General features: G+C 50.4%; 2 protein-coding genes and 1 long non-coding RNA gene across 27 annotated transcripts; 2 read left to right on the forward strand and 1 right to left on the reverse strand.

The window, feature by feature from the left end:
- The first annotated feature begins 92 nt into the window (after positions 1–92).
- Il11ra1 (interleukin 11 receptor subunit alpha 1) lies at positions 93–9,390 on the forward strand. Of its 2 annotated transcripts, none has more exons than NM_001434558.1 (13): positions 93–147; positions 3,511–3,610; positions 3,746–3,806; positions 4,630–4,799; positions 4,890–5,004; positions 5,167–5,199; positions 5,279–5,445; positions 5,985–6,148; positions 7,343–7,484; positions 7,822–7,944; positions 8,055–8,151; positions 8,376–8,458; positions 8,991–9,390. In NM_001434558.1, exons 2-13 carry the CDS (start codon positions 3,511–3,513, stop codon positions 9,029–9,031), a joined length of 1,296 nt encoding a protein of 431 aa, NP_001421487.1. In that variant the 5' UTR covers positions 93–147; the 3' UTR covers positions 9,032–9,390. The 2 variants fall into 2 exon arrangements, with proteins under 2 accessions (NP_001421487.1, NP_620816.1); NM_139116.1 differs by lacking the exon at positions 93–147 and adding an exon at positions 2,310–2,365.
- Ccl27 (C-C motif chemokine ligand 27) lies at positions 9,386–16,495 on the reverse strand. Of its 20 annotated transcripts, none has more exons than XR_015619802.1 (8): positions 16,412–16,495; positions 15,519–15,642; positions 15,284–15,322; positions 13,542–13,609; positions 13,272–13,331; positions 10,984–13,157; positions 9,746–9,878; positions 9,393–9,570 (listed from the first exon to the last, which is right to left on the reverse strand). XR_015619802.1 is itself a non-coding variant. In XM_087549671.1 (8 exons), exons 2-8 carry the CDS (start codon positions 15,519–15,521, stop codon positions 9,414–9,416), a joined length of 558 nt encoding a protein of 185 aa, XP_087405797.1. In that variant the 5' UTR covers positions 15,522–15,642; positions 16,412–16,478; the 3' UTR covers positions 9,393–9,413.
- On the forward strand, positions 13,536–27,858 carry LOC102547621 (uncharacterized). 5 transcript variants are annotated; one of them, XR_015620836.1, is made up of 4 exons: positions 13,536–13,692; positions 18,420–18,532; positions 26,869–26,963; positions 27,496–27,858. It is a non-coding gene; the product is annotated as an uncharacterized LOC102547621 (long non-coding RNA). The 5 variants fall into 5 exon arrangements; XR_015620837.1 differs by lacking the exon at positions 13,536–13,692 and adding an exon at positions 14,000–14,063; XR_015620835.1 differs by lacking the exon at positions 18,420–18,532.
- The last annotated feature ends 43 nt before the right edge of the window (positions 27,859–27,901 follow it).

The following is a 27,901-nucleotide window of genomic DNA, read 5'->3' on the forward strand; positions in this document are numbered from 1 at the left end:
TGGGCCAAGAGCCCCCGCTGCTTCACCTCTCTCCTTCCATTGGCGCTGGGAGGAGCCGCCCCCCACTGCCGGAGCTCAGCACTGCAGGGAGTAGAGGCCGGGGCAGAGGGTGAGGGCGGAGGGCGCTAGCGGCGGCTGCCGCAGAAGGTGAGGCCTGCTGGGACCCGGGTGTTGACTCCCAAGTCCTGCCAAGAGGGGGCGGGGCAGGGTGGTGTTGATCTGAAGGGCAGGGAGTGACTGATGGACTGTGAGTGTGTGTGTGGCGATGTCAGAGTGTGTAGTTCTGAAGCTGGTGTCATCTGGTGTGTCTGTCAGCTAATTGCGATTTCGTTTGAGAGTGTGATTCCAACTGGGTACAGCAGCTGGGGGAACGTGTCTGTCAGTGGGCAGGTTTTCTTTTAGGTGTTTGTGAGAAGAGCTGTGACCACAGCAGGGAATGTGTTTTGGGAAGCTTCTGTGGGGTCTAGATGTTGTCTGCCGGTGGGGGGCTTTTGCATACTGATGTGTGACTTCAGTAGAAGAACAAGGCTTGTGACTGTGATGTGTCCTGTGTCCTAGCCTAGACTGTGTGGGAGTGAAGTTGTGTTCGTATATTCGGGAACTACTTAAGTTGTCGAGGGAGACTGACTTTTCTATCCAGCCTGCAGCCATAGACAGATCCACACCCCCCCCAACCCCCAAGGCATACTGCTTTCCTTCTTCCTCTGCTCAAGAGTTGATGGGGGCTGAGAATGTTCAGTGATAGAGCACTTGTCTGGGGTGAGCCAGGGCCTGGGTTACATCTCCAGGGCTGAGACAGTAAGTCCCATCACTGGTCCACTGTTCTTATTTAAGACAGGGCCACATGTATCCTAAGCCTCTGGATTCCTGGGGTTACAGATGTGGCACATCTGTTTTTATATGGTGCTGGGCATCAAACCTAGGGCTCTGTGCATGTCAGGCAAGCTCTACCAACTGATCTGTAGCCCAAGGTCCCTGATCTAGTGTTTCTGTTTTTGTGCCTGATTCTGTTTCTTTACATTTCTTTCTCTGTCCCCACGATTATCTTTTTATGTCTCTTCACAACTTCCCCCCCTGAGGTGTCTCATGTTTCTACTTTTCTTTTTTTTCTTTTTTCTTTTTTTCTTTTCTTTTTTTTTTTTCGGAGCTAGGCAAGCGCTCTACCACTGAGCTAAATCCCCAACCCCTACTTTTCTTTTTTTTTATTATTATTTATTTAATGCATATGAGTCTCAGACACACCAGAATAGCACATCATATCCCAGTACAGATGGTTGTGAGCCACTGTGTGGGCTGCTGAGAATTGAACTCAGGACCTCTGGAACCTCTTAACCTCTGAGCCATCTCTCCAGCCCATGTTTCTACTTTTCTAGTTCTGTCTATAGGCCGTCCGTCCCTTAGTGTCCCTCTATTTGAGTTCCCAGTTTACTGTTTCTGGTCACACAAGGACTTGTAGCCTTGACAGGACTCTGATCTGTCTTTACTAAGAGCTCCTGTGAGCTCCTGATGGTTAGGAGGTGCTTTTGGGGCGTATAAGGTAACCCCTCTCTCCTCGACACACACACATGCATACATACATAAAGCATGCATCTCTGTGTCAGTGGGACCTCTAGTAGGCTAAGCTGTTTAAATGTATCTGAATGTATGTATCCGTGTGTGACTGTATCTGAGGACATGAGTCTGAGGGTAACTGTGTGTCTTGTATATCTGGCATCAAGGGATCAAAGGCATTTCCTGGTGCTGAGGCCCAACCGGTGAAGGGGGAAAATAGAAGTGACTGGAACTTCCAGGGAAGGGGGAAACTGGTCTCTGGCCTTTCCTTATATTCATTCTCCAGTGTGACGCCTGTTTTCTCCTGGAAACAGCCAGCTGTGCCCCAAGGAAACATTGTTGGAGAGTGGAAAGAACAGGAAGGCGTGTGTCTGTGTGTTAATTTTTTTTTTATTATGTCCACATGTGTTCAAGTGAATATCTTCGCGTTAGTTAATTACCTAGTGAGTCCCCGAGTAAATAGGCTTTGGTGGCTTTGTGAAAACAAAGGAAATCTAGAGACGGACGGGAGACATAAGCAGAAGCTGTCCTCCTCCTCTCCTTCTTGCTGGTCCTGGCTGTGTCTCTGGCTTCCTTTCCAGCCTGAGGGGGGAGGCCTCTTTCCTTCCCAGGCCCTAGGGTGGGAGGGAATGAAAGGGAAGAGGAAGGAGTGGAGGAGGGGGCCTGCTCAGCGCTAAGGCCCAGAAGGGGGCGGGGCTGGACATGGGAAGGAGGGGATGGTTCTGGGGTCCCAGGACTCAGTAGAGCTGGAGGCAGTTCTCCTGTAGGAGGGAGTCTTGGAGGCCATGAGCACTCAGTCACTGTGATTTTCAAGGTAGGGTGGGGCTGGGACCCTGGGGTGGGGGCAGTAAGACAGGCAGGGTCTCATCTGCCCTTCTCTGGAGAGGTCTTGTGGCACTTTGATAAGGGCTTGCCATCTACCCCTTCTTATTCCCTTCAATCTGCTGCTGCTCCTCTCCAGCCCAGAGTCCCCCTCAGCACCCCACTCCTTCCCTGTATGCACATGTCTCAAACTTTGAGTCCCTGCTGCTCCAATCCAGACCTCTTGCATATGGGCCCCAACTTCGTTGCCTTTGCTCCTGAACACTTTTCCTTCCCCCTACTTGGTGCTGTGGCCCCCACATCAGGCGCCTGCTCCTGTAGGCTCCCAGCTCCCCTCCCTTCTCAGCCACCCTGTCTCCATCTGCTGGCTCCTCGCCCGCTCCCAGCCTCTGGCAGGAGCCAGGGCATCTGGATCCGCTTAATTCTACAGCCCTAGCCTGCACCCTAGCTCCATCCAGCCTCACAGGCTTGAGAGCAACAAGACTTCAAGCCAGGCCCATCTGAGTAGCCCAAGTACTAGAGCAAGAAGCCAGGCCTAGGCCAGAGGCTTAACAGCCAGAGCAGGGCTAGGCCTCAGGCTGGGATTATGGAGGGGGCATTTGGACCCATCATGCCAGCTCCCTATCGAGGGTGAGGGGGTTTGCTGTATGTGGCCCAGAGGCAATAATTAGCCTTGGTCAGGTTGGGGGTGAATGCCAGAATTCCCAGCAGCTGAATCGTACGGGTTAATGGGAGTGGCTGAGTCAGTGCCAATCTTTGGTGCCAGAGGTGGGTGCCAAGGATAGTGTGTTGTGTTGAGGCAGGGGGTGGGGGTTGGGGGGGATGCTAGCACAGTCTGTTGCCTCTGGCTTTTGTTCTGGGCCCTAGGCCCAGGACTGGGTTGAACGTGTGTGTGTGTGTGTGTGTGTGTGTGTGTGTGTGTGTGTGTGTGTGTGTTTTCACAAACACAAGGACAAATACATACAGCATTGGGTATATGGTGGGAAAGGGGAGTCCAGGTTAGATTACCCGGTCATTTCCAATAGCTTCACTTCTCTTGATGCTTCAGTTTTCCTTAAGGAAGGCCCAGCTTTGGTGAGGATGCGCCGGGCTTTAGCTCATGGATGATGAAGTCCTAAGCGTCCTCTTTCTCCACAGATGAGCAGCAGCCGCTCAGGGCTGACCAGGGTCCTGGTGGCCGTGGCTACAGCCCTGGTGTCTTCCTCCACCCCCTGCCCCCAAGCTTGGGGTCCTCCAGGTAAGAAAATGCCTCTCTGGCTCCCAAGTATAACTTTGTGCTTTGACACAGTGACCCCACCCAGGGCTCAGCAGCCTACTCCTCCAGCTGTCATTCCATAAATGGGTATAAAAAAGTAATAACTGCCTTCTACAGGGGTCCAGTATGGGCAGCCTGGCAGGCCCGTGATGCTGTGCTGCCCCGGAGTGAATGCTGGGTAAGTGTTCACCTGTCTGTCAGTCACAGCCCTTTCTTTCCTGACCCTGCTCAGACCTTATGTTCCCTCCTGTGCTCTCTTCTTCTGGCCCTAATTCCTTGCTTGTGTGCCCTAACCTTCCAAATGTACTCATTCAATAGAAAATGCAGCCGGTGTTGGGGATGTTGCTTGGTGTCAGGCATATGCAAAGCCTTGGGTTTGATGCCTAGTAAAACCGTCCATCGGCCAACTAGCCAGTGTGTTCAAGTACCTGCTAAGCGCCTGGTCTGTTGTAGGCTCCCAGATACAGCAAGATGTGTGTCTTCAAGAGCTTTCCCCATAGAGGGGGGAAGATAGGCAGCAAACACACAAGAAACTTGGTCAAAAAGGGGCAGCGGTGCGCAGGTTAGAGCAGACACACTCCTGACGAGGCAGCAGCTGGCGAAGACTCCCGAAGTGGGAATGACCTCAGTGCTAAGGAGAGGAGAGAATGTGGCCTGTAGGGAAGGAAGGTTGGGATGACAAAGGAAAAGAAGGTAACAGTAGACCACAAAGACTGTGTAGAGTGGAGGGAATTTGGGCTTGAGTTTAGTCTCCCTTCTTTCTCGTCTTTATTTTATTTATGCATTTATTTTGGTACCTGGAAATGGCCTGGAACTCTCTGTAGCTCCAACTGGCCCCAAACTCATGAACCTCCTGCTTCGGCCTCCGAGTTGATGCTCACACACAACCACGCCAGGCACGGAATCGTGGTTTGATTGCAAGTGTGCTTAGACGCTCTCAGAGAAGAGCTGGGTAGCCAGACCTAGTCTCTCTCTGCTTCATCTCCTCATCTCTCCTCCAGGACTCCGGTGTCCTGGTTTCGGGATGGGGACTCGAGGCTGCTCCAGGGACCTGACTCTGGACTAGGACACAGACTGGTCTTGGCCCAGGTGGACAGCCGTGACGAGGGCACTTACGTCTGTCGGACGCTGGATGGTGTATTTGGGGGCATGGTGACCCTGAAGCTGGGCTGTGAGTTAGGAAAGGTGGCAGTGAGGGGCCATGGGAGTCCCCCCTGGGATGGAGCTAGGAACGGTCTCCAGCTGTGCCCTCTGTCCCCAGCCCCCCCAGCTCGGCCGGAGGTCTCCTGCCAAGCAGTAGACTATGAAAACTTTTCTTGTACTTGGAGTCCAGGCCGGGTCAGCGGTTTGCCCACCCGCTACCTTACTTCCTACAGGTATGTGTGGGTGTGTCTGGTATGTGTGCCTATGGAATTGGGGTTGCTGGCATGATATGGTATGGGAGATAGGGAGGGGAGGTTCTGACAAATTTCCAGAGAAGATAAGGGCCCTCTTTTCCCCCTGACCTCAGATGGTAACTTTTTTTTTTTTTTAACCAGGAAGAAGACCCTGCCAGGAGCTGAGAGTCAGAGGTAGGACAGGAGAGAGAGAGACTGGGGTCTCTAACTTGTGACCTATTTCCAAAACTCAAGACGACAACCTCCTTTCTAGGGAGAGTCCGTCTACCGGGCCTTGGCCATGCCCACAAGACCCCCTGGAGGCTTCCCGATGTGTGGTCCACGGGGCAGAGTTCTGGAGTGAATACCGGATCAATGTGACTGAGGTGAACCCACTGGGCGCCAGCACGTGCCTACTGGATGTGAGATTACAGAGGATCTGTGAGTACCCAGGCTCCTTCCAGATCCATCACAGAGGCTCCACACAGACTCACACTCCGCTTGCCCCAGCTTCCAACTGGCCTTCTCTTTTCATAGAGACCAAGTAGTCACACCTGGGGTCCATGCGTACTCTAGGGACTCCCGTCTTTCCCGGCGCCTAGTTGACTCCTTCTGGACCCTCTGCCCAAGGCAGCCTGAATTCATGCTCTCCCTGCCTAGGGGAAAGGCTTGGTCCTTTTCTTTTTCTTGATCTGAGTTCGGGAGGGGAGAAGGCAGTAAACTTAGGCTGGAATTTGGGCCAATGAGTCTTCTGTGGATGAAAAGATAAATCTTATCACTCAAAGTTATCAAAATTCTGGTTTCACATTGCTGCCTATCTTATAATAATGACAGATAGGTCCTGAGGCTCAATGACTAATGGAATTTGACATTTCCCTTCCTTCCTGGGATGTTTCTGACTACAGCACCTTTACACACACACTGTGGGGAGGGATGAGTACCCGTCACTTACCCTGAACTTTGTGTCTGGCTACCCCTAGTACGTCCTGATCCACCCCAAGGGCTGCGGGTGGAATCAGTACCTGGCTACCCGAGACGCCTGCATGCCAGCTGGACATACCCTGCCTCCTGGCGTCGCCAGCCCCACTTCCTGCTCAAGTTCCGGTTGCAATACCGTCCAGCACAGCATCCAGCCTGGTCCACGGTGAGGTCTGCAGTGTGCCTCAGTCTTGATCTTCCTGTGCTGTCTCTGGTTTTGAAAGCCCAAATAGTCTGTATTGCCTCTAGGCACTGGCAGGTCTCAGAAGACCTAGTTCCCCCTCTACATAAGTGTTCCCAAGGTGTTGAACTGGGTGCTGGAGTTGTAGCCGTAGGACTCCTGTCCCGGGTAACTAACCATAATGCACGCTTGTTTGTGGACGGCGGAAATGGCTTTTTAAAAACATCACTTCTAGGGGTTGGGGAAATGGCTTAGTCAACAAGCACTGCATAAACACTAGGACCCGAGTTTGAATCCTCAGAATCCACATGAAGCCAGGTGAGAGAGCGTAGTTTGTAACCTGAGTGCTCCAATAGCAAGAGGGGGGGTAGACACAGGAGAATACCTAGAAGTTCATGGGCTAGCAGGCTTCTATGCAGCTGAGAGCAACAAAGAACTTGTTTCAAACAACGCAGAAGGCAGAAAGACTTACTCCTGAGTTTGTCCTCTGACCACCACACGTGTGCTGTGGCACACACACACGCACACACACACACACACACACACACACCTACCACACATACACATCCCACCACCCACAACCCCCCCACACAGTAGAGAGAGAGAGAGAGAGAGAGAGAGAGAGAGAGAGAGAGAGAATGAATAACTTTTAGGAAAGGGGGTACCTTTTACCCAGAGGACCCTGCTCATCGTATACATACTCCTACTCCTGTATCCAGGTGAAAGTAGTTGATCTTCACATCCACGTATGTCAAAGATGGGTTAGCATCCGTCCTGGGAGGCTACCCCTTTAGTTCATAATCCACATTCAGAGCCATCTGCCTGCAGGGCACCCCGATGCACATTTGACATGTTTTCTCCGTTAGGTATAGTCACTCTGTTTTACAGATGAGGAAGCTCTGAGACATAGAAGGGCCCACAGTCCACTTAGCAAATAACCTAAAGTTTGAGCACAGACAGACCGACACCACAGGCCCTCTAGTAACCTCTACATACTTCCAGTTTCCAAATCCCAGACATAGATTTTATCCCACCAGCCACCCGACATGGGGCCTAGACCCTCCCCACCAGGTTGATAGGGATGGCAGCAAGGGCGAGGGCTACTCGTCTGTGGTGGGGGTGTGCACGTTCCCCACTTCCAGCTCCGACCACACCCTGAGGAGCCGTCTTTACCTCCAGGTGGAGCCCATTGGCTTGGAGGAGTTGATAACAGATGCCGTGGCTGGGCTGCCCCATGCGGTACGAGTCAGCGCCAGGGACTTTCTGGATGCTGGCACCTGGAGTGCTTGGAGCCCAGAGGCCTGGGGTACTCCTAGCACCGGTGAGAGACAGAAACAAAAAGGGTGGGGCCCTCATCCCAGAGCAACCATCTGCTAGACAGTTCTACACCTCCCCTCAGGAGGGTCTTTCAGCACTGCTGTGCTGTCCTATGCGATGGCCTTGCCGGCCTGCAGCCCCACCCTGACTTTACTCCCTGTTTCCACCTCTGCACATACAGACCACATGTCTGCAAGTCGACAAGCCAGATCCCCGGAAGCTGGCCACACCCTTTGAAACTGCCGCCTAGACCCCTACCTCAGACTTAGGTTCTAGCCCTGCCCCTGCCTTAGAAAGGCAGAAGCTTCTATGCACACCTCTCGGGTTTCATCTTTCTTCAGGTCCCCTGCGGGATGAGGTACCTGATGGGAGCCGGGGACACGAACAGAAGCTAGAGGCAGCAGCTCAGGAGGACAGCCCCGCTCCTCCAAGCCCTTCCTTGCAGCCAGACCCAAGGCCACTTGGTACGTTTGATGGGTTGACAAAGCGTGTGGAAGGCGAGAGTCCTAGACAGAAGGTGGCACCAAGAATGGCTAGCATTGCTCTCCCAGTGACATGTGGCCTTTTCCTTCAGATCACAGGGACCCCTTGGAGCAAGTGGCTGTGTTAGCATCTCTGGGAATCTTCTCTTTCCTTGGCCTGGCTGTTGGAGCCCTGGCTCTGGGGCTCTGGTGAGTGAGTTCCACAGGTTCCTTAGCCGTAATGCCCAACAGCTGCTTTGGTGCCCCGGGGACCACGTCCATTCCCACCCTCTGCTGATTGTCTGCTGGACCTGCCTGGTATTTGGAACCACTTCTCCCTGCCCGACTGTCCTGTCACGATTCCTCATCCTTTGCTAATAAATCCTCTTGGAGGAGAGAGGTACCAGGGAGACAGCTGCCCTTTTATGTTTCAGGCTGAGGCTGAGGCGGAGTGGGAAGGACGGGCCTCAAAAGCCTGGCTTCTTGGCACCAATGATCCCAGGGGACAAGCTTCCAGGCGAGTAGCACTTGGTAATCTCAGGGCTTGATTGAGTGTCTGGCTTAAGAACCAGATGCCCTGTTAATCTGTGGGCCCCGGGAATCACTGGAGTTGAGTAGGCGAGGGGCGAGCAGGCAGACTTTCATTCCCCAGTGCCTCCCACACACCCACTTAGATGTCTTGGCTCCATGCTTGCTGCTGTCCGATTTGAAAAGTTAAATCTTATTCCTGTTGTGTGTTGTGAGTGTGCATGGTATGTGCATGCAGGCACACGTGTCACAGCATGCGTTTGGAGCCTTAACATGGGTTCCGGGGACTGAACACAGGTCATTAGGCTTGCTTGCTTGGCACATGGCTCCAAGCATCTTGCCACCCCTACCCTTGGCCCAGAGCTATATTTACTTCCTTATCTTTAGGGTGTTAGGGCTCCCTAAGAAAGGGGGGCTCCTCTGTTCCACCTTAGAGTGTTTGGCTTGTGATGTCCCCCTTTCATTCTCACAATGTCTGGATCCAGTCCTCCGGTCTCCTGATATGCTCCCTGTTCTTCTAGGAATCCCAAACCTGCAGAGGACCCCAGAGAACTTCAGCTGATCTCATCTGCAACCCTGTCAGACTGGGGTGGTTAAATGGACAGGCAGGAGGAGGCAGGACAGCGGATCCCTATGGATGGAGGTCTCAGTTCGAAGTCTGGAGCACTTTTCTTTGACACCTGAACTCCAAACTTGCTGCCAGCTGCTCACTCTCTGGACCTCTGATGCCGTCCTTGAGGTGGAAGTCCGCCTGAGGAGCGTGTATCGAAGTCTGTGTCCCTGTGACTGTGTGTGTGTGTGATGGGGAGAGCACGTTCTCCGTATGTGTGTGTATAGATGATTGGAGAGTGTGTGTGTGGTCTTGGGCTTGGCTCTCCTGGGGAGCATGGAGCGTGAAATAAAGAGGCGGACGTTTTTGGAGATTATCGTCTAATGTTGCTTTATTACTTTTGCTTTTGGGGGCTCGGGCACATTTTCTTTTGTAGTACCGGATTTAAACTGGGTAGGGTCCCCTGGAGCCTTTTCCCATGGCGTTCTAACCACCGAGCCAGGCTACGGTTCTGGGGATGAACACAGACACTGCGCCGAGTCAGGTGAAGCCTGGGAAGGGAAAAGTTCAGAGCTAGGCTCATATCTGGGGGATGAGCTTAGGTGGGGGGTTCAGGAGTTGGGGGCAAAAGCCAGTTAGAATTAGTAACAGGGCTAGGGTCAGGATGAACCTCGGGTTCAGACTGAGGGCAGAGTTAGGGGTAGGAAGGTGGGGGGCAGAGCTCACACAACAGCTTGGAGGTGGCAGTCCCCGTCAGCCTCCTGCAGCTCCACACGGACGATCCTCCTCAGTAGTCTGGTTGGGAGTGGTTGCCTATAGAGCTGAGTACAGCAGCTAGTGCTGGAGGGCAGTGGCAAGGCTGGAGAGCAATAGAGCCACACTTCAGAGAGGTCTAGACCCACAAGCTGCTCTACTTAGATAGCTAGAGGTCGAACTTTCTGGGCTCTGTTCCCTCTAGTCCACTCACTCAGCATTCCACACCCTCTGGAGAACTTACCTGCTTCAGGAACTGGGCTCAGAAGCAACAGTATCAGCGGGAGGCTGCCCGTCAGGGAGAGCCCCTCCATGCTGCTCAGCCTGGAGGTTCCTTCCTTTCTTTCTCTGGCTCCCCTAGCTTTTATCTAGCTGTCTTTGCCTCGGGCTCGAGGTGAGTCAGACACAGGCGGTGATGCCTGGCTTATCTTGTGATACTGAGTCCTAATCTTGGCCTGTTTCTGTGACCCTATCCCCTTCCCGAACTGCGGTTTCTCTACAGGTTTCTAAGCCCTGAACAGAGAAGATGGGAGAGGGCTAGGGAATGGTGTAGGGGTCTGATGTTACAGAAGCTTAGGACAGCCATGACCCACTGTGGCATCTCCTAATAGCCACTTACACTCATACCCATAGCCACACATTCACAGTCATACATTGGTCATGTAACCTCAGAAAGTCACGCCCATGAATGTGTGCCCACAGACAAAAGTTACACAGATCCAGTTATACCCAAAAGCCCCACTGTGATCCATTTGCCTTCCACAATTGTCCTGCTGACCCATATTAGTACACACGTATTTCTGATGGAAGTTTGTGTGTGGGTAGGAACAGAAGGCAGGCCAGCACTAACCTGCCTTTATCTCCTCCTCCCTACACCCTGCCCCAGCCTGCATTTTTTTAATCAGGAGAAATTGATGGGACTGGGACCCTAAAACAGACTTTTTGGCTAATGGGGAGATGTTTACCATGAAGGAGGGAAACTGAGGCAGACGAGGAAGAGAAAAGTTCTTTGGTGCCAGATTGCTGGTGTTAAAACAGGTGGGGGTATGGTGGCACATGTCTAATCTATCACCAGCACTCCACAGGCAGAGGCTAGCCTGGTCTACACAGTGAGTTCTGGCCTAGCCTGAGCTACATGGTGAGATCCTCCCTCAACAAACAAACCAATTAACAAAACTCCCAGAAGACAAAGCCCATCTCCCAAATCTCACCTTCTTGCTTCTCCTTAGTCTTGTTCCACGGATGCCAGCCTGTCAGCGGGAGCCTGGGGGGTTCCAGACTTAGTCTCTGGCTTGTTGGAGGCATCGGACTCAAGAACAAAGTTAGGTCGTCTCTTTTGATTCAAATTCTATCATCTTTCCATTCTGGGCTTGAAGGAACACACCCTTCCCAACCCAGGTTCAGAAATACCCATTTTCCCAAACTCAAAGCACCCGTACCCTGTCCTGTGCGCCCTTCCATCAGAAATATGGGTGTCCTAACATGGTTCAGTGGGATGACTGTGGAAAGGCAAATGTAACACAGTGGCACTCTGGGGCATAACTGGACCTGAATGCAAGGTTCCTACTCTTCTGAGTCGATGCTTTCTGGGAAGCTGTAAACCACCTAGGGTGTGGCGTGTTTATTGGACTAATGCCCTACACTCCTAATCTGGGGATTTCAATTTTCAAGTTCTGCTCTGGGTTTAAAATATAAACTGAATCATAACACCGAGAATCCATCCCTTATCTGGATACTGAATTTCCTGCTCCGAGGCCAGTCACCCTCTGTGGAGTAGAGATCTTAGGACAGGATTTCCATGCCTCTGAGCACCTAAGCCTTGCTTCCTCCTGACCAGGATGCGACCCAGAGGCCCCTTCTGGAAACTTTCTCAGAGGTCTTATGTGGACCCAGGGTCAGTCAAAGCATTTGAAGGGGTCTTTGATGTAGACATTGGGAGGGAACGGCTAAAAGTTTGCGCTCATGAAGGTAACCCACAAGGCAGAGGCCACTTATCCTGAGGTTTTGATACCAGAAACTTCAGGGCATCTCTTGCTCCCGGTCTAGGTCTTTGTCCCGGGGCTTGGGTGTTCCACCAAAACAGAAATTCTAAGGAAGTGCCCCTCGCCTGCCCCACCCTCCCCATTCCATCATCCTATCTATGCGCTCTCTGCTGGTTGCTTGCCATTTGTGAGCTCTCTGGACTTGTCAATCCAGAGATCTTTGGAAGGCAGAAACATTTTCCTGGCTGTGCACCCTTCTCTCCTGATTTTGGCTTCTCCAAAGGTATAGAGGCCAAGTCTTCTTTCCCGGTACAGTGAGCTATGGCAGGGGCAGTGCCAGCCTAAAAGTCAGCTTTGGGCTTAGCCAGGATCCAGGCTGTCTCCATAGCGTGATCCTCAAGTGCCTGTTCTGGAGTGGGAGTCAGTGTCTATGTGGCGGTGCAGAGGAGAGTCTGTCAGCCACTATAAGGGTTAACTCCCAGAGTGATCTGGGTGGGCAAGGTAAACATGGGGGGGGGGCAGGATTCTTAGCAAACTGCAAGTTCTCCCTGATGACAAGGACTTTTAAAACTGTGATGGCCAGGGTGCCAAGCCCGAGAACCTGAGTCCCATCCCTGGAACCCATACGGTAGAAAAAGAGAACTGACCCTCACAAGCTGTCCCTTTGACCTCCGCATGCACATGCACTGTTATGGGCACACACACATTACAGACATACATGATAAAAATTAAATACAAACACACACACAAATTTGGGATCAGACTGGGGGAGCCAGTTTGGGGTTTGGACTATAGGAAGGAACTTGGATCCTCAACCCTTGTCACTCTCCTGGGGTACACTGCTGGAGGCAGCTTCTAGGAACTGGTCCTTCCTCTCACTGACAGTTGACTCTACAACTTTGGCTAAAATGTTTTAGACCCACTCCCAAGAAAAGATTCTTCAGACATCTGGCAAAGTCACGGCTAGAGGAAGATGGTAATAGCTGAAGTTGTGGGAATACTGGGAAGTGGTGGACAGATGTGGCCTACACTCTCAGTGTGGGTGCTTTTGGGGAGGGCGTGGCAGGGAGCCAGTCACTGATAGTAATTGGCAGCTTGACCTTTAGGGACATTGGAGGCTTAGACATGCAAGGGCTTCCTACCAGGGAGGGATGCCCTGTGGGCTAAGAAACAGCAGGTGTGGAGTGGGATTCCCAGCACCAGTGGCGGCTGCGGCGGTAAAGTCAGGAAGGCAGTGGGCGTGACTTTAAATCTTTAATGCACCGGCTGTCTGTGCAGCAGCGGTGGGGGTGCGACAGAGGAGACCGCGACCTGAGCGCTGGGGAGCAGGCCTCAGGCCGCTCGACAAACAGCTCATTAGGCCCCGCAGAGGCTCCAGCTTCTGCTCCCGGGGGTGCGCCGAGCTGTAGGGCGACCCGACAATGACATGAGGCGGGGCAGGGGCGCCTGGACTCCCCCACATCCGTCCACCGACACTGAACCTCGTTCATGCCCCCACGAGATCGCAGCCCCCTCACCTCCGCTCCCTGCGCCACATTCGCAGCCAAGGAAAAAAGTAGAAGCAGCCCCAGTAGATCCTGCAAAGACAAGGCAGAGCCAGACCGGGGGGGGCGGGGCTGACCCACAGACCCCACCTCTGGAACCTAGCCCTCAAGAAAGCCCCGCCCCCAAGGGCTGGACAGCAGCAGCCCACGCCCCTCGAGGGCCCGCTCCGCCCGCCCCGGGACGTTCACCTTCCCCCACCCCCGGTCTCATATCCCTCCTCCGCATCTCCCGCCTCCACTCACTCCTCCTCCGCTTCCAGCGCCACCTCGTATCTCCTCAATCGCGACATGTCTCGAGCTCCGAACGGTTCCTGGGGAGCAGCATGATAGGAACACTTATTCCCAGTTGCAAGTTCCCTTTTCCATCATTCCCAGGACAAGTCTGAATACTCAGGTACACTGAGGCAGGTGGCCCTCCCGGAAGCCAATGGTCACATCGGGACAGGATGGGATGGATGATATGGAAATCACTACAAGTTAAAGCGTTAGGAGGATGGCTATCTAGGGACCGGAACGTGGAGTCACCAAGGAGAGGGGTCTAGCGGCAGTATAGCTGGGACGTTTAGGCCCTGAATGGAGATTTTTAAGGGGCTGGAGTCACCTGAAGGGGGGCTCAGGGGTCGGTACAGCCTAAACTCCCCGCCCTCCCTGGCTCCGCCCCGGAAACGGACCGTTAACAATTACATCACAGGGATACCTTCACACTCTAGGGGTGGGGCCTGCGTATCACCCGGAAGGGGAGGAACCAGGTTTCCGTCAGAGGAGGTGGGATCAAAATATTACGTTAAGAAGTGGTTTTGTATTTTTTGTTGCTTAAGGGGTGTAGTCGGTGTTTATTAAGATGTTGGACACGCAGGACCCTCCTTTCTGAGGTGGAGTCAGATTTTAGAGTTACACAGGTTGGTAGACTGTGACCTTGTCTCAAGACAGCAGTAAAAAGTGTTTTGGGATTCTCCTCATAGTGCCTCTCTCCCCTGCGCCCCCACTTTCCTGACTTTTACCTTGTTAATTGTTTTTCTTGTTTGCTCAATCCTTGAATGACCTCAGACCAGAAGGAATAGGCCACCAGTGAGAACACAGCCTAGAGCAGGCTAAGTTATGGAAATATTTCTTAGCTCAGTGGCCTTGGCCAAATCATAATTTTTTTCACATCCAATTACTATGGAATGTCTAGGAAATGCCATGCCCACCTTCTTTATATCAGATTTTTAACTCGTTGATCAGTGTCTTTGGAACCCTTCTTGTAATGGACATCTAGAGCGGAACAGTTGTTGAAGACCGTCCCCTTAAATCTATGAAGCCTGAGGCTAACTTTGGGGTGCAGCTGTCAGAAATGAATGCAATAAGAGCTGCTAACAATATTTTTCATTGGGTGGATTCCCCACTGTCTTCCTGCTTGGAGGGGGAGGGTCCTTTTTAAACTTCTTGGTAGCAGCAATAGTCCTTGCTTGGTTTCTGTTCTGACAACCACAACAGTCAAGAGTTTGGATAAGAGGTATGTTGGGAAAGACACCTTAGCCTTTTGTAGAGGGCCAGAATTTGGTTCCCAGCACCCAAGTCGGGTGGCTCACAATCACCTGTAACTGTGGCCTCCAGGAGGAGCTGATGCCTCTGGTCTCCAAGGGCACTAGCCCTCATGTGCATGGACCTCATAATTAAAAATAAAATCTTTAGCCTCTTCTTGAGGGTGGGCATCAGGGTAAGGAATAACCTCCAGCTGCCTTCTCTTTCCTGTCGTGATGGACAGACTGTGACTTGAGCCAAAATAAACCCTTTCTCCCTTAAGTTACGTTTGTCAGAGGATTTTATGACAGCAACAGAAAAGAAACAAAGGCACCCCTCTTCTTCCCTATGGTTCTGAGATGTGTGAGGGCTGGAGGAGGAGGGAAGATACAGCCCCTCATACTCTGGGAGCACAGTCATAGGGCGTGGCAAGGCTTGAGGAAGTCACTTCAGATCCCCCACTAGGGTGTGCTCAGACTCACTGCAGGGCCTGCGCAGCCATCCTCTGAACTCCACTCCTCCTGTGGATTAGCAAAGGCAAAAGAAAGCTCTTTAAAATTCAGATCTCATCCCTAAGTCTTGCATTTCTGGTTGCTAAGATTTTGCCCTTTTGGCCTGGCCATTCCCACCCTTCTCCTATATTGGACCCATTTTTCTATGTTCCCCAGCTCCCAGGAATATCGAACGATGAGAATAGTCCCAAGCACCCCTTCCTACCATGCTCTCCCTTTCTTGAGGGTTGAGGGGTTTTTGAGGAGAGATGTTGGTCAGTTCACAGAGAATTTAGGGAAGTAGGGATGAGAGACATGGGAAGCAGGTCCAGGATGCAACTTGTCTGAGTCTACTGAGAAAAATTGTATAAAAATTACACAAGTCGATTCATTACTCAGAAATAGGTAGGAAGGGATAGTGGAAGCCTGGGTTTGCTGTGAGCCAGGTCCCCAAAGGATGCCCTTGTCCAGGACATAAGGTGCCTTGTCCTGTACAGCACTTATATGGCAGATGAGGGACCCAAGAAGGGAAGCCACTCTGAATTTTATACTGAGGTGATGAGATCTTCCATGCCGTAGCATGGAAGGCCTTCCTGTTTCTGGGGGTGACTGTTTCCAGTCTGCTTGTCTCAAGGTATCTCAGTCCTAGCATGCGCTGTGGCTGGCTGTGCTTGGGAACAAGTGAGAGGGTGTGAGTGAGAATCAACCCAAGGGCATTGAGAACAAGACGCAGGGAACCCTGGGGGGGGGTCCGGGGGAGTCTCCTAAGAAGACTACTGTGGGACTCTAGGCCTACTGTGGGACACTAGACCTACTGTGGGACAATCCAAAGGCACATGGAGAACAAGACTGGAGAAAGCGCAGGTGGGGGTAGTCTCTTAGGAAGACTACTGTGGGACACTAGACCTACTGTGGGATGCTAGGCCTACTGTGGGATGCCAAGTTATTTGTTTACTTCTCAGCCTTGGGTGACTTAACTGTGGTCCTCATTTTTCAGATCCTTTCTTCCCACTGAGCACCTTTCTTCCCTCTTCTATTGTTCCCTTCACCTTTCTAAAGGTGATCAGTTATGGCGTTAATATTTGTTGATCCTTAAATACCAGGTGCCATACTCAATACCTTGTCTCATGACAGCTCTATGAAGTAGATTTCTTGAGGGCTGTTTCTGTTCGTGCTGGCCACTTTTCTTTCTCCTCTATTTATTTTTACTATTACTACATTATGATGACGATGATGATGGCAGTGGTGGTAGTGATGGTGATGATGGTGGTGGTGGTGATGATTAAAGACAGGGACTGTCTGTGTAGCCCTGACTGTCCTGGAACTTGCTATGAAGACCAGGCTGGCTTTGAACTCACAGAGATTTTCCTGCCTTTGCCTTCCTGTGCCTCTGTGCCTGGTTCTGACTTACTATTTTTGAGACCAGATTTTGCTATGTGTTTCAGGCTGGCTTTGGACTTAGGGCACTCTTTGCACCCCGTTCTCTCCAGTGCAGCATTACAGGAGTTTGCCACTTTCTATGGTAGTGGTGGTGGGGTTACCAGCCACACTGCTGTGATCCCAGTGTGCCAGTCCTTGAACACCACCTCGGTAGATTAAAGGCCCAGGCATTTAACATAAGCACAGCTAACCAGAGCTTCTCATGAGATTTGACGTTTGGATGCTAGATCTGTTACCATGAGAATTTAGACTGGACAAAGCACAGAAAATAGACTGGGTGCTGAGTTATAAACAGGACGTCTGCATCAGGCCTTTCCTCCCTGCTGTGGGTCAGGGAACATGGTAGACGAGGAGTGGAAAGCTTGGAAGAGCTGGAGGAAGGGGAGGCATGCTGTGGAATGCAGTTTCCTGACCACTAGTGACACGTCTAGCCTGCTCATGAATGCACAGAAGCTATGGTTACCTACATACGACCGACACAGGACAGCTAGCTGAAACTCTGTCATAGATGGGGTGGATGATCTCTAGGCCCACCCCTTACTGAGGAGCTCTTGCAGTTGATGGCTGTAAGGACAGCGGGGTGGGGGGGGTGGATCATTCTTTTTGGAGAATGTGGCTACCGGCCGCTCGTGCTTCAGTGGAGGCCCCACACCCATGTACATATAGGCAGCACTAACCGGACTGAGTGGGTTATCAAAAAAAAAAAAAAAAAAAAAAAGGGCTGGAGAGATGGCTCAGCAGTTAAGAGCACTGGCTGCTCTTCCAGAGATCCTGAGTTCAATTCCCAGCAACCACATGGTGGCTGGATATGATATGGAGGGATATGATGCCCTCTTCTGGTGTGTCTAAAAAGCTACAGTGTACTCATATAAATAAAGTAAATTTAAGAAAAATAAAAAATAAAGTTGGGAGGGAGACGTGTTGCTGGAAGAATGTGGGGGAGTTGGAAGAAGGAAATGGGGTTAGATATGACCGTATTTCATTATATGCCTGTATGGAAGTCTCAAAAATAAAGAGAAATAAAAAACGGGGGCTAGGGAGATGACTCCAGTGTACGGCTCTTGCAGAGGACCTGAGTTTGGTCCCTGCATCCATGTCTGACGGGGCTCACAGCTGCCTGCAGCTCTAGCTCTAAGTGATCCACCCATCACCTCTGACCTCTGAGGACACCAGAACACGTGTGTCCAGAACCCCCTGTACACACAACTAGAAATAATAAAAATAGATCTGAAACAACTCCTAGGTGTCTAGTGGCCATGTTTGCTGCTACTAGGAGATCAGGAAATAACAAGAACATCCTACCATAAGAATAAGACCCCATACTCAGAAGGTATTAAGCAAGGAATGACGCTAGGATCAGAGATGAGAACTTGAATCCTTATATTACTGATGGTCAGTCAGGGTCTGGGCTGGGTCCCTCCAGGTCCTTGGCTTCATTATCCAAAGAATCGCACGTGGACACTCACCCAGATTTGTACAAGTAATGAGTACTCAGAACAGATCAGAAGAGACGACCCAAATACACTGTAAGGGGGCCACCAGTCACACACATGAGTGAAGATCCAAAAGGCCCCACTTTTTCCTCTCTCGTATATTGCATTCTGGACAGTTTCAACCCCCTCCCTTCATCTGGTCTCTCCCCTCATCCCCCTAACCCCCAGATTCACCCTACTTTGTCTCTCCTCAGGAAAGAGCAGACCTCCCAGAGACGTCCACCAAACGAGGCATAACACGCTCCAATAAGACCAGGCGCACACATTCCGTCAAGGCAGGACGAGACAGAGCGAAAGGGTCCCACCAGTAAGAAAAAGAGTCAGGAGTTGTTAGAATGGGGTAGCTTGGTGTTCTTGAAGGGTCCAGTTCTTATTTGCGGCTTCTTTTTATGGGGTTAAAGAGGAGTGGTTTCATCACAAGTGCTGCAGTGGGGTGGTCTTCTGTCCTGACTGATAGATTAGGCTATATTATCATTTTCCTTATATACCTGACCCTTCCCATAATGCCCTGACTTTAATCATGTGCACATCCCACGGCACACAGGAAGAAGATGGTAAATAGGGCATTCCCCCTCAGAGCTCACTTGAAGACATATACTCCCCAGACTGACTCAGACTAGATCAACCTTTCTGTCTTTAAACAGGACACACTGGGGATACAGTTGAACAGATAGGAACCATCTAAATTTGACTATCCCCAGGAGCTGAGACGTCTGTTGTTCAGAGAGGGAGGTGTACCCGTGGAGCTCTGAGGGTGTCCTGCAGTTGCTAAATGCATTGTTTGGAGAGGGCCCTATGTGAACAGTACCCACTGGTAAAGGAACTAAGCTGCCAGGTGTGTTAAAGCAAGAGGGAGGGGGCTGAGTAATCCAAATCAAATCCCATTACTAAATGATTTCCCATGTTTGCCTGGCTCGCCTGGATTCAGTCAGGGTTGGAGACCAAATGGTTCCTAAGATTTATTTTTAAAAAAATTGGTGTGTGTGTGTGTGTGTGTGTGTGTGTGTGTGTGTGTGTGTGTGTCCGGCCCAGATACTATATCAGGTCCCCCGGAGGTGTAGTTATAAGCGGTTGTGAGTCACTTGACCTGGATGCTAAAATTGAACTCGGATCCTCTGCAAAAGCAGTACGTGCTCTTAACCACAGAGCCAGCTTTCCAGTTCTGAAGGCAACCTTTTGATCCTCCTGCCTCTGCTTCCTGAGTGCTTGAAACTGTCCATCACCGGGCCTTTGACTCATGTCTGTCATTTTAAATGTTACTACGCCAGTGCTTGCCTAGTATGCACGGAGTCCTGCTTTCAGTTTCCACCACCACACAAATCAGGCACCATAGGTTGTAGAACCATGTACTTGGGAGGTAGAGAAGCAGGAGAATCAGGAGCTCAGTTTCATTCTCAAATACGTAGTGAGTTCTAGGTTTGTGTGGCCTATCTCGAAAACCTGTCTCAAAAACCAAACGATAAAGACAACAACAATAACCAACGGGGAAAAACCCTGCCCCAGTTAACTTTTTTAGAGTGTTTTGTGTCATGTATACATGCATACCATATGCATGCTGTACCCATGGAGGACCGGAAAAGGGTATGGGAACCCTAAGAAATGGAGTTACAGATGGTTGTGAGCCACCATGCGGATGCTGGGTCACAAACCAGGGTCCTCTGCAGGAGGAGTAAGTGCTTTAACTTCTGAGCCATCCATTTCGATTCTTATCTGCACTGTTCCAAACCCAAAAGCAAGCTAGCACTGAGCAAAACAAAGGGCTTCCCAGTCAACCGGCTCCATTAGACTGCCCATTTTGATTACGGCAGTATATCACTGTGCTTTCCAAGCGGAGCCTCAAAATATTTCTCCAAATATTCCTCCTAGGAAAAAGAGAATTGTCCTTGTGTGGCTATGTGTGCAATTGTACATGTCTGTGACTACACATTTCTACATCTCAGGCATTTCCTTGAATGAATACATATGTATGTACATGTATACAGCATATACATATATATTATTTCCACACTGTAAATGTGTACCTATGTACATATGGAACATATTAGGATACTCGGAAGGTGTCAACACTGTTTATCTGGGTGGAAGTGGGAGTTGGTTTTCTGGAAGCTTTTCTTCCTTCCTTCTTTCTCTCTCCTCCCTCAGGGTTGTGCTATCCCGACACTCATTATGTAGTCCTGAGCAGTTTCTAACAATTCTAACTCTCCTGACTTAGAAGTTTCCTGCCTTACCCTCCGAAACATGGGGATTGCAGACGTGGGCTCTTTTTTTCTATAGTTTACTACAACTTGAATGTGATAGAGATCACTATAATTAATCTCACACATGTTGACGCTGTGCCTTGATCATGTCCACCCCCACTTCTCTGTGAGGTTACCTTCTGTCCTCTGCTCTCTTCCTTACACCTTCCCAGTCCCTAAATAACCTTTTTCTTTTTTTTCCTTTTTCTTTTCTTCGGAGCTGGGGACCGAACCCAGGGCCTTGCGCTTGCTAGGCAAGCGCTCTACCACTGAGCTAAATCCCCAACCCCACTAAATAACCTTCTTAATTGCCTCCCATTCTCCTTTCCCCATCCCTAGTGACCATCACTGCAAGGATTTTCTTTTAAAGATTTATTTAGTATATACAGCATTCTGCCTGCACATACGCCTCCATGCCAGAAGAGGGCATCAGATCCCATTACAGATGGTTATGAGTCACCCATGTTGTTGCTGGGAATTGAACTCAGGACCTCTTGAAGAACAGCCAGTGCTCTTAACTTCTGAGCCATCTCTCCTGCCCAAGAATTTTGTTTGTTTGTTTTTTTTTAGATAAATGTCTCACTCTGTAGCCCAGCTGGTCTGTAACTCATTATGTAGGGCAGGTTAGCCTCAAAGTTACAATTCTCCTGTCTCGGCTCCTAAGTGCTGCTATTACAGACATGTGCCTATTCTGTACTTTTACACGATTCCAGTTTTCATAACTGAGAAAAACTGGTAGTGTTTTCCCATGCCTGGCTTGTGTCTCTTGAATAAAATCTGAGGACACTCTTTTTCAATTTGTTCTTTTGCGGAACCCAGTTTCACAGGACCTGCAGGGGACATCCTATGCCTAGGAAAAGGAAGACACAGGGCTGGCTTAAGATCTCAGCTTTGAGGCCTGCACAGGGAGTCAAGGGACTAAGCTTAAATGAGGTGTGAGGCTCCTGGCCCGTGGAGCATTGGGCTCTGGCTGTCGGAGGATGTAATATTCCAGAAAGGACTGAAATGAACAGGAAAGCAAGTGACTCAGCTTCTGAAAGTCCCCGACCCTGGGGAGGGGTCCATTTCACTCCCCATGCTTCTCCAAATCTGATCATGCCCAGAGGGTCTTGGATCAGACCCAGGGGCAGAGCTTGGCTCTAAAGGTCCTGAGTGGGTGGAACATTGCTGGAGTTCCAGGAGCGCTGGGACACGAGGAAGGGGGAAACCTTGAGCAATAGCACAGCCCCCCTTCCCTGTCTCCATCCCTCTGGAACCTGAAGTCCTGTCATGGCCAGAGTTTGTTTCCTAATTTCTTCTTCCTTCTGAATTTGTTATCTAAGCTACTCAGACCCCCTGAGGTGCTTGGGATTGGTATGAGCTTGGTTGGGATAAATTCAGAAAACGGAGCCCCTGGGAACAAAGCAGAAAGGACCGGTGCAGCTAGCAAGGTGTTGTTCTGAGAGAGGCAGGGGAAGCCATGATGGAGGGAGCTTTGAAAATGAGTGAGTGGAGCTCCGGAAAGACAGACGGTCTAGGGAGGTTGAGCAGCAAGCACAAAGACTCAGAGACACAAAGGAATTGTAGTTCTCCCAACATGGGTAAGTATCGGGAGGGGCGGTGGGGGGAGAGGCTGCCGGGGGAGAGGCTGCGGGAGAAGGGGGCTGAGGGAGCTATTTCTGGTCACATTCCTGAGGGTGAAGCTAGGGGATGGCTGATCCAACTCCAGTGTGCAGCCTGGATGCTAGGCTCAAAATCAAGTGCCTGGACTACTGGGCTTTTAAAGGAGCAGTGGGTTCAGTGCAGCAACTGCCCTGCAAAGGGGGCGGGAGAGGGGAGGGGAGGGGAGGAGGAGGGGCTGGAAGGAGGAGGAGCTGGAGGCAGGGATGAGCTCAGTACCGGGGCTGGAGAGGCTGCGCAGACCCCCCCCCCCCCCCCCCCCCCCCCGGAGACAAGTTAAGAGTAAGAAACCCATGTCTTCAGCCAACTGCAGAGGAAGAGACAGGTGGATGTACCGGGAGGAAATAGAGATCCACTTTTGGCTTCCAGGTTGTGGAGCCAACTGCCTATTTGGGTTTTCATCTTGGCATTCTGACAGAAGTCTAATTCCAAAACCAACGTCTACACTCCCAACTTCCCTCCCAGCTTGTCTCCTCCCCCAGTCACCCATCTCGGAACATGTCACCACCCTCCCTCTGGCCTGAAGCCTGCTGTCATCCTGGGTTTTCTTGGTTTCATAGATAGAACCTCTCCACTCAGTCTGCTCCATTTCACGCGGATGACTAGAACCCTACTCCTTTCCAGCAGCTTCCTCCCGGGTTAGGACAGGATCAGCTCCTTCCCGGGCATGACTCCGATTTCTTCACTTGTTTCCGTGTTATCCATTTTCCAGGCCAACAAGAGAGTCGTTTAAAACTTTACTCCTTGGCTGAAATCTTTTATAGTACTTAAAATCAAATCCCACCTCCTTCCACAGCCTGCAAAGCCATGGATCACGAGCCTCAGGCCTTCTAGGCCCACCTCATTTTATACCCTCTCTCCTGGTTTCCTAGACCCCAGTCAAAGCAGTCTCTTCTCTCTCTTGTCTGCCTTTTCCTTTAGGTGTTAGCTAAAAGTCTCCTCAAGGAGGGGTCCCATGAGGCATTTTATTTTGATAATAATAGTGAAATTGGTGACAATGCCCCGGTCTTGAACTCAGAAGTGCTTGCTCCAAGTGTCTGTGCCGCACAATAAACGGTTAATGGAGGAAGAGAATAACACATACCAAATAAACCCTAGGATAGCTATGAACTCATGACTGCAGACAGCTTTTCTTTTTAAAGAGACAGGGTTTCAGTATGTAGCTCTGGCTGACTTGGAACTTGCTCTGTAGATCAGTCTGTCCCTGAACTCCCAGACATCTTCCTCATGGGTGCCTGGATTAAAGGTGTGTGCCACCTCATCCTGCCCGACCGTAGCTTTCTGCATTGAGTTTCCCCCTCCGTCTGAGCTCGCTGGCTTCCCTGCCTCTTTTACCCTTCTTTGTTCCACTCTTGATTGTAGCTCATCATGGCCGAAGTTATTCCTCCCACCAAGATTCTGATTTACTTCTTTTCCTGGGAGTTGCGCTCTTGAAGTCATGTGACCCACTTCTGAGAAAACAAACACGAACAGAAGGGGCACATGTCACTTGCGATTGCCGTCTTCCTCGCCCTTCTGGACAGATCACAGGACGGGTGTGGAGATTATGGGGAGGGGGTGTGTGTGTGCTGAGAGATCAAAGCCACTTGGAATGCTGTGCTGTCACATGCAGCGCAGATGTGCGAAGTGCTTGCCTGGACCCGGAGAGGCTCAGTGTTTGTGTGGGAACAGAATTTTGTTGTGTCAAAGTGCTCGGGCTCTGGTGTCACTTGTGAGCACAGTGTAAATCTGTCTTGCCAATCAGAACCAGGCCGGTGGTTACAGAACAGAGAGATAAGATCACAAGAAAGTATGAGGAGGAGGGAATGCCACCCTGAGACCTTGAATTGGATATTGTCGTAGACCGAATCATGCCCACTCGAATTCATATGATGGAGTCTTATTCGCGGTGTAACCATATCGAAAGACATATTTTAACCACTTTCATTCAAGAGGTGGAGACAGGAGGATTAAGAGTTCAAGGCCATCCTCAGCTGTATTGTGAGTTTGGGGCGATCCTGGGCAAATGAGACCCTGTCTCAAAGACAAAAAGAGGGTAAATGATGCTTTAACACAATGGGAGTGTGGCCCTATAAGAAAGTATTTTCTCTCTCTTACACACACACACACACACACACACACACACACACACACACACACACAAAGTGCCAAGGTGGTCAGAAAAAGAGCCCTCACCAGAAGCTGACTGTATTAGTACCCTGATATAGATGTTGGATTTTCAGACTCTAGGATTGTGAAAAAAATAAATTTCTATTGTTTAAGCTGCCTTGTCTCTGGTGTGTGTGTGTGTGTGTGTGTGTGTGTGTGTGTGTGTGTGTGTGTGTATTAATGATAACCTGAGCTTAACAGATGTGCTGGGTGTTAAGGTTTTGAGTTGTCAGTCTTGGGGACGGTCGTTTTGGGTTATGCGAGCAAAGGTGATGCTGTGTTAAATGTTTAAGTCAAGGGATGGGGAAGATAGGGTCGTGTATCCATGTTGGATAGCCGACTGCTGAGGCATTTCTCTGTCTCACTGCCAACAGACAGTGATGCTTGAGTTTGAGGAATGTCCTGCTTTGTTAGCCTTGGTTACTGCTACAGCTTGTTTTGCACCATAGAACCCAAAGGTTCCTGCACTTGTTTCTCCAGCTCCTTCTGCAACGAGACGCAGACATAGCACAGGCTTTGCTAATCGGAAGTACCTTTCAAGGCCCATGAATAGGAAGCCAGACTCAGTGAAAAGGAGCAGGGCTATCAGAGACTCTGTTTTGGAAGGGGCAGAAGTGGTGACAGAAATAATGTCCACCTTACAGGGCAATCAAAGCTGTTATTACAGAGTTGACAGATGGTAGGTTGGCTATCTGTACCAGTGGAGGATCTCTCAATCATCTATCAACCTATTATCTATTGATCATCTATCTATCTATCTATCTATCTATCTATCTATCTATCTATCTATCAATCAATCTATCTAATCTGTTATCTATCCAACTCTGGGGATAAGTGTGTGTACTACCTCTAAGCTATTGCCCTGGTCCACCTATTTGAAAACACCACACCAAACTAACAGAGTGACTTCCTATCTTGAAAAAATATGCTTTCAGAACACCTTGAAGGTTGAATTTGAGTTTGGACTCTTTGCATCTTGGAAGTCCCACTATGAAATGGGTGTCAATTCACTCTCTGTGGCTAATAACACACTGTCACATGCTGGTTACATTGTGAAGAAAGGAAGTTTTTTTGTGGCTTATGGTTCTTGTCCCAGGCTAAGGGTCCACATCCGGTGATGGCTTTCTTATTACAAAAGTCCCATGGTGATAGCAAGGTATCACATAATAACAGACACAGATCCCTCTGGTCTCTCAGCCTCCTACAAAGCCACTAGAATTCCATCATGGGGCCTAACCTTGATGACTTTACCCAACCCTAATCACTTCACACGGACTTCTCCTCTTAACGTTGTGATTTGGTGGTTTCGGCCTTCTCATCTGTCCAGGAGGGTCATATTTCTACATGAGTTTCATGGGAAACCATACTGGAGCCATAGAGAGCAAGGGAAGGGCAGTTCCCACCCGAACCTTGTTCTTTTCCTCTTCCTACTCGAATTCCTATCGTAATCTGTTAAAGGGTCTCATAACCCTGAGGGCAAACATTCCAGTCCCGTACTTAAGTGCAAGTTCCATATTCCTTACATATATCTACCTCTCGGCCACCCTCTGGACCTAATATGTCATCAGTGACCTGCTCCGTCCTGGGAAGAACAACAGAAGAGGCCCATGTGGATAGTCCCGGAAGCTCCTTCCTGCGGGCGAGAATTCACTGGATTTTAGTTCTTTGAATGTAGATCAAGAATAAGACAAATGGGATGTGTGTGACCATCCATGCTCACCCCAGGGACTCTTTATCTTTTGTCTAAAACTATTCCTGGAGCCCAGTCAAGGCACCATGCTGTCCCAGAGAGCTGCCTGTGCTTGTCCTAGCTGTCATGCATGACTGGAGAGTGCTCCTCCTGTGCTCTCATCTTCCCGGGGCCTTCCCATCCCCACTTCTGTCAGTGAGCATCAGTGGCCTGCATGTAAGAGTCCTAATGATACATTCACTTGCCTTCTAAGAGCAGGATGCTCTCCATGAAGCCTGAGACTATATCCATCTAGTGTGTTATTGGGTTGCCAGCAATCAGAACAGAGCTTGGCATATGGTGGGTTGCAGCCAGTGGCAAAGCACTACTAAAATGAAGAGGTTTGGTGGGACCCTCTGTGATGACAGCTTTGAGACTCCTGGAGGCCCTACTTAATGGAGAGTCATACCCTGACCCACAGCACTTCCACACTGGGAAGCATCATGTATGTGGGCTCTAACGTGGTGGCCTTGGAGTGGAACAGAATTTCTGTCCCTCCTTGTCCCTGACTTGTGTGCTCCTGATGCTGAGAGGATTTCTGAGGGAAGTGGTGGCCTGGTGACAATGACAAGAATGTGATGTTAATGGTGGTGCTGTCATGGATGAGGGTACAATAGGAGCCGGGACTTCTTGTCAAGGGCGAGTGTCCTTACACTGCTGATCTTTACGGTACTGGGATCCTGACAAGAGAGGCCGACTTCCTTTTGGGAAGGATGCTTGAAATGACTGCCTGATGGGCCTGAGGTGATAGTGTTGGGGGTGATGATGAAAACAGGCTCAGACTTCCAGGTATGGAGAGTCTGAGATCCAAAGCACTGGGGTCTAAGTGACTTACAACTAACTCTACCATCACTGAATCTTGTCTTAAAGGTATCCCATGGCAACCAGGTTGGAGGCCAGGATGGCTCATGTTTTCTTCCCACTGGAGCCAAAGCAAAGAGTCCAAGGTCCTAGGCACAGAAATGGTAAGGTCTCCCTGGTACTCAGAGGCAATTCCTGCATACCACCCTCTGCCTGCCTGCTTGAAACTGTTCTTCAGGAAGTAGAAGTGGTCCTCGTAGGACCATGTCATCCAGGATAAATGGATAAATGCTTTAGCCTTCAGACCAGGTCCTGGCAGGTTAGCACTGAGGTTAGCACCCCTGTTCTACCAGTGGGCTGCCCTGCCCCTTAGAAACCACACACACAGAACCCCCTAGTCCTCTGGCTCCCTAATCCCGCTCTTCCATTCCCCTCTGCCTTTAGCCTCACCAGGTCCTGGCCTTGGGAATAAGGGGAAGGCAAACACTGCCTTCTAGTCCCACATTCCATTGTGCTGACGTTAGGAAAGCTGAGGCCCGGGCAGATTTCCTCTTTGAAGCCCTGGAGAATCTCACTACCCTTCGTCTTTGGCTGGACAGTGTCAAGAGGCTGGATGCTCTCCAGGGGCCATTTCTATTTCTGAGTTCAAGCACTGCCTGGGTCTTTCAGACTCACTTCTTGTTTCTCCCACTTCAGGTCTTCCCACCACAACTAGACATCAATCACAGCCCTCTGGCCCTCAGTTCAAGTACTACTGAACAGGCCCACGTGGGCTTCAGCCCTGGCTCGCTGCTTCCGGCTTTTGTGGATTTGAGAGGTCGCGCCCCTTCACCATCCCATAATTTCCTTATAAGTAAAATGGCAGGAATGATACCTACCTCATGGGTTATTTGAGGACGCAATGATATAACGCAGATGAAGGCCTGGACTTGGAGACTGTTATATGCTCACCGCGTGAAAGTAGTGGTTAGACCTTCAGATCTGGCCCCACCCTACTGTTCTCTGTTTTCGTCTTGGGATGGACCAACTCATAAATGCAGTAGACCTGCCCCACTAGAACCCTACGTCTGACATTTTCTTAGCTGTCTAGCTTGGGCAACTT

This window comes from Rattus norvegicus, chromosome 5, assembly GCF_021556685.1.
Source record: "Rattus norvegicus strain SHRSP/BbbUtx chromosome 5, alternate assembly SHRSP_T2T, whole genome shotgun sequence".
Lineage (NCBI taxonomy): Eukaryota > Metazoa > Chordata > Mammalia > Rodentia > Muridae > Rattus > Rattus norvegicus.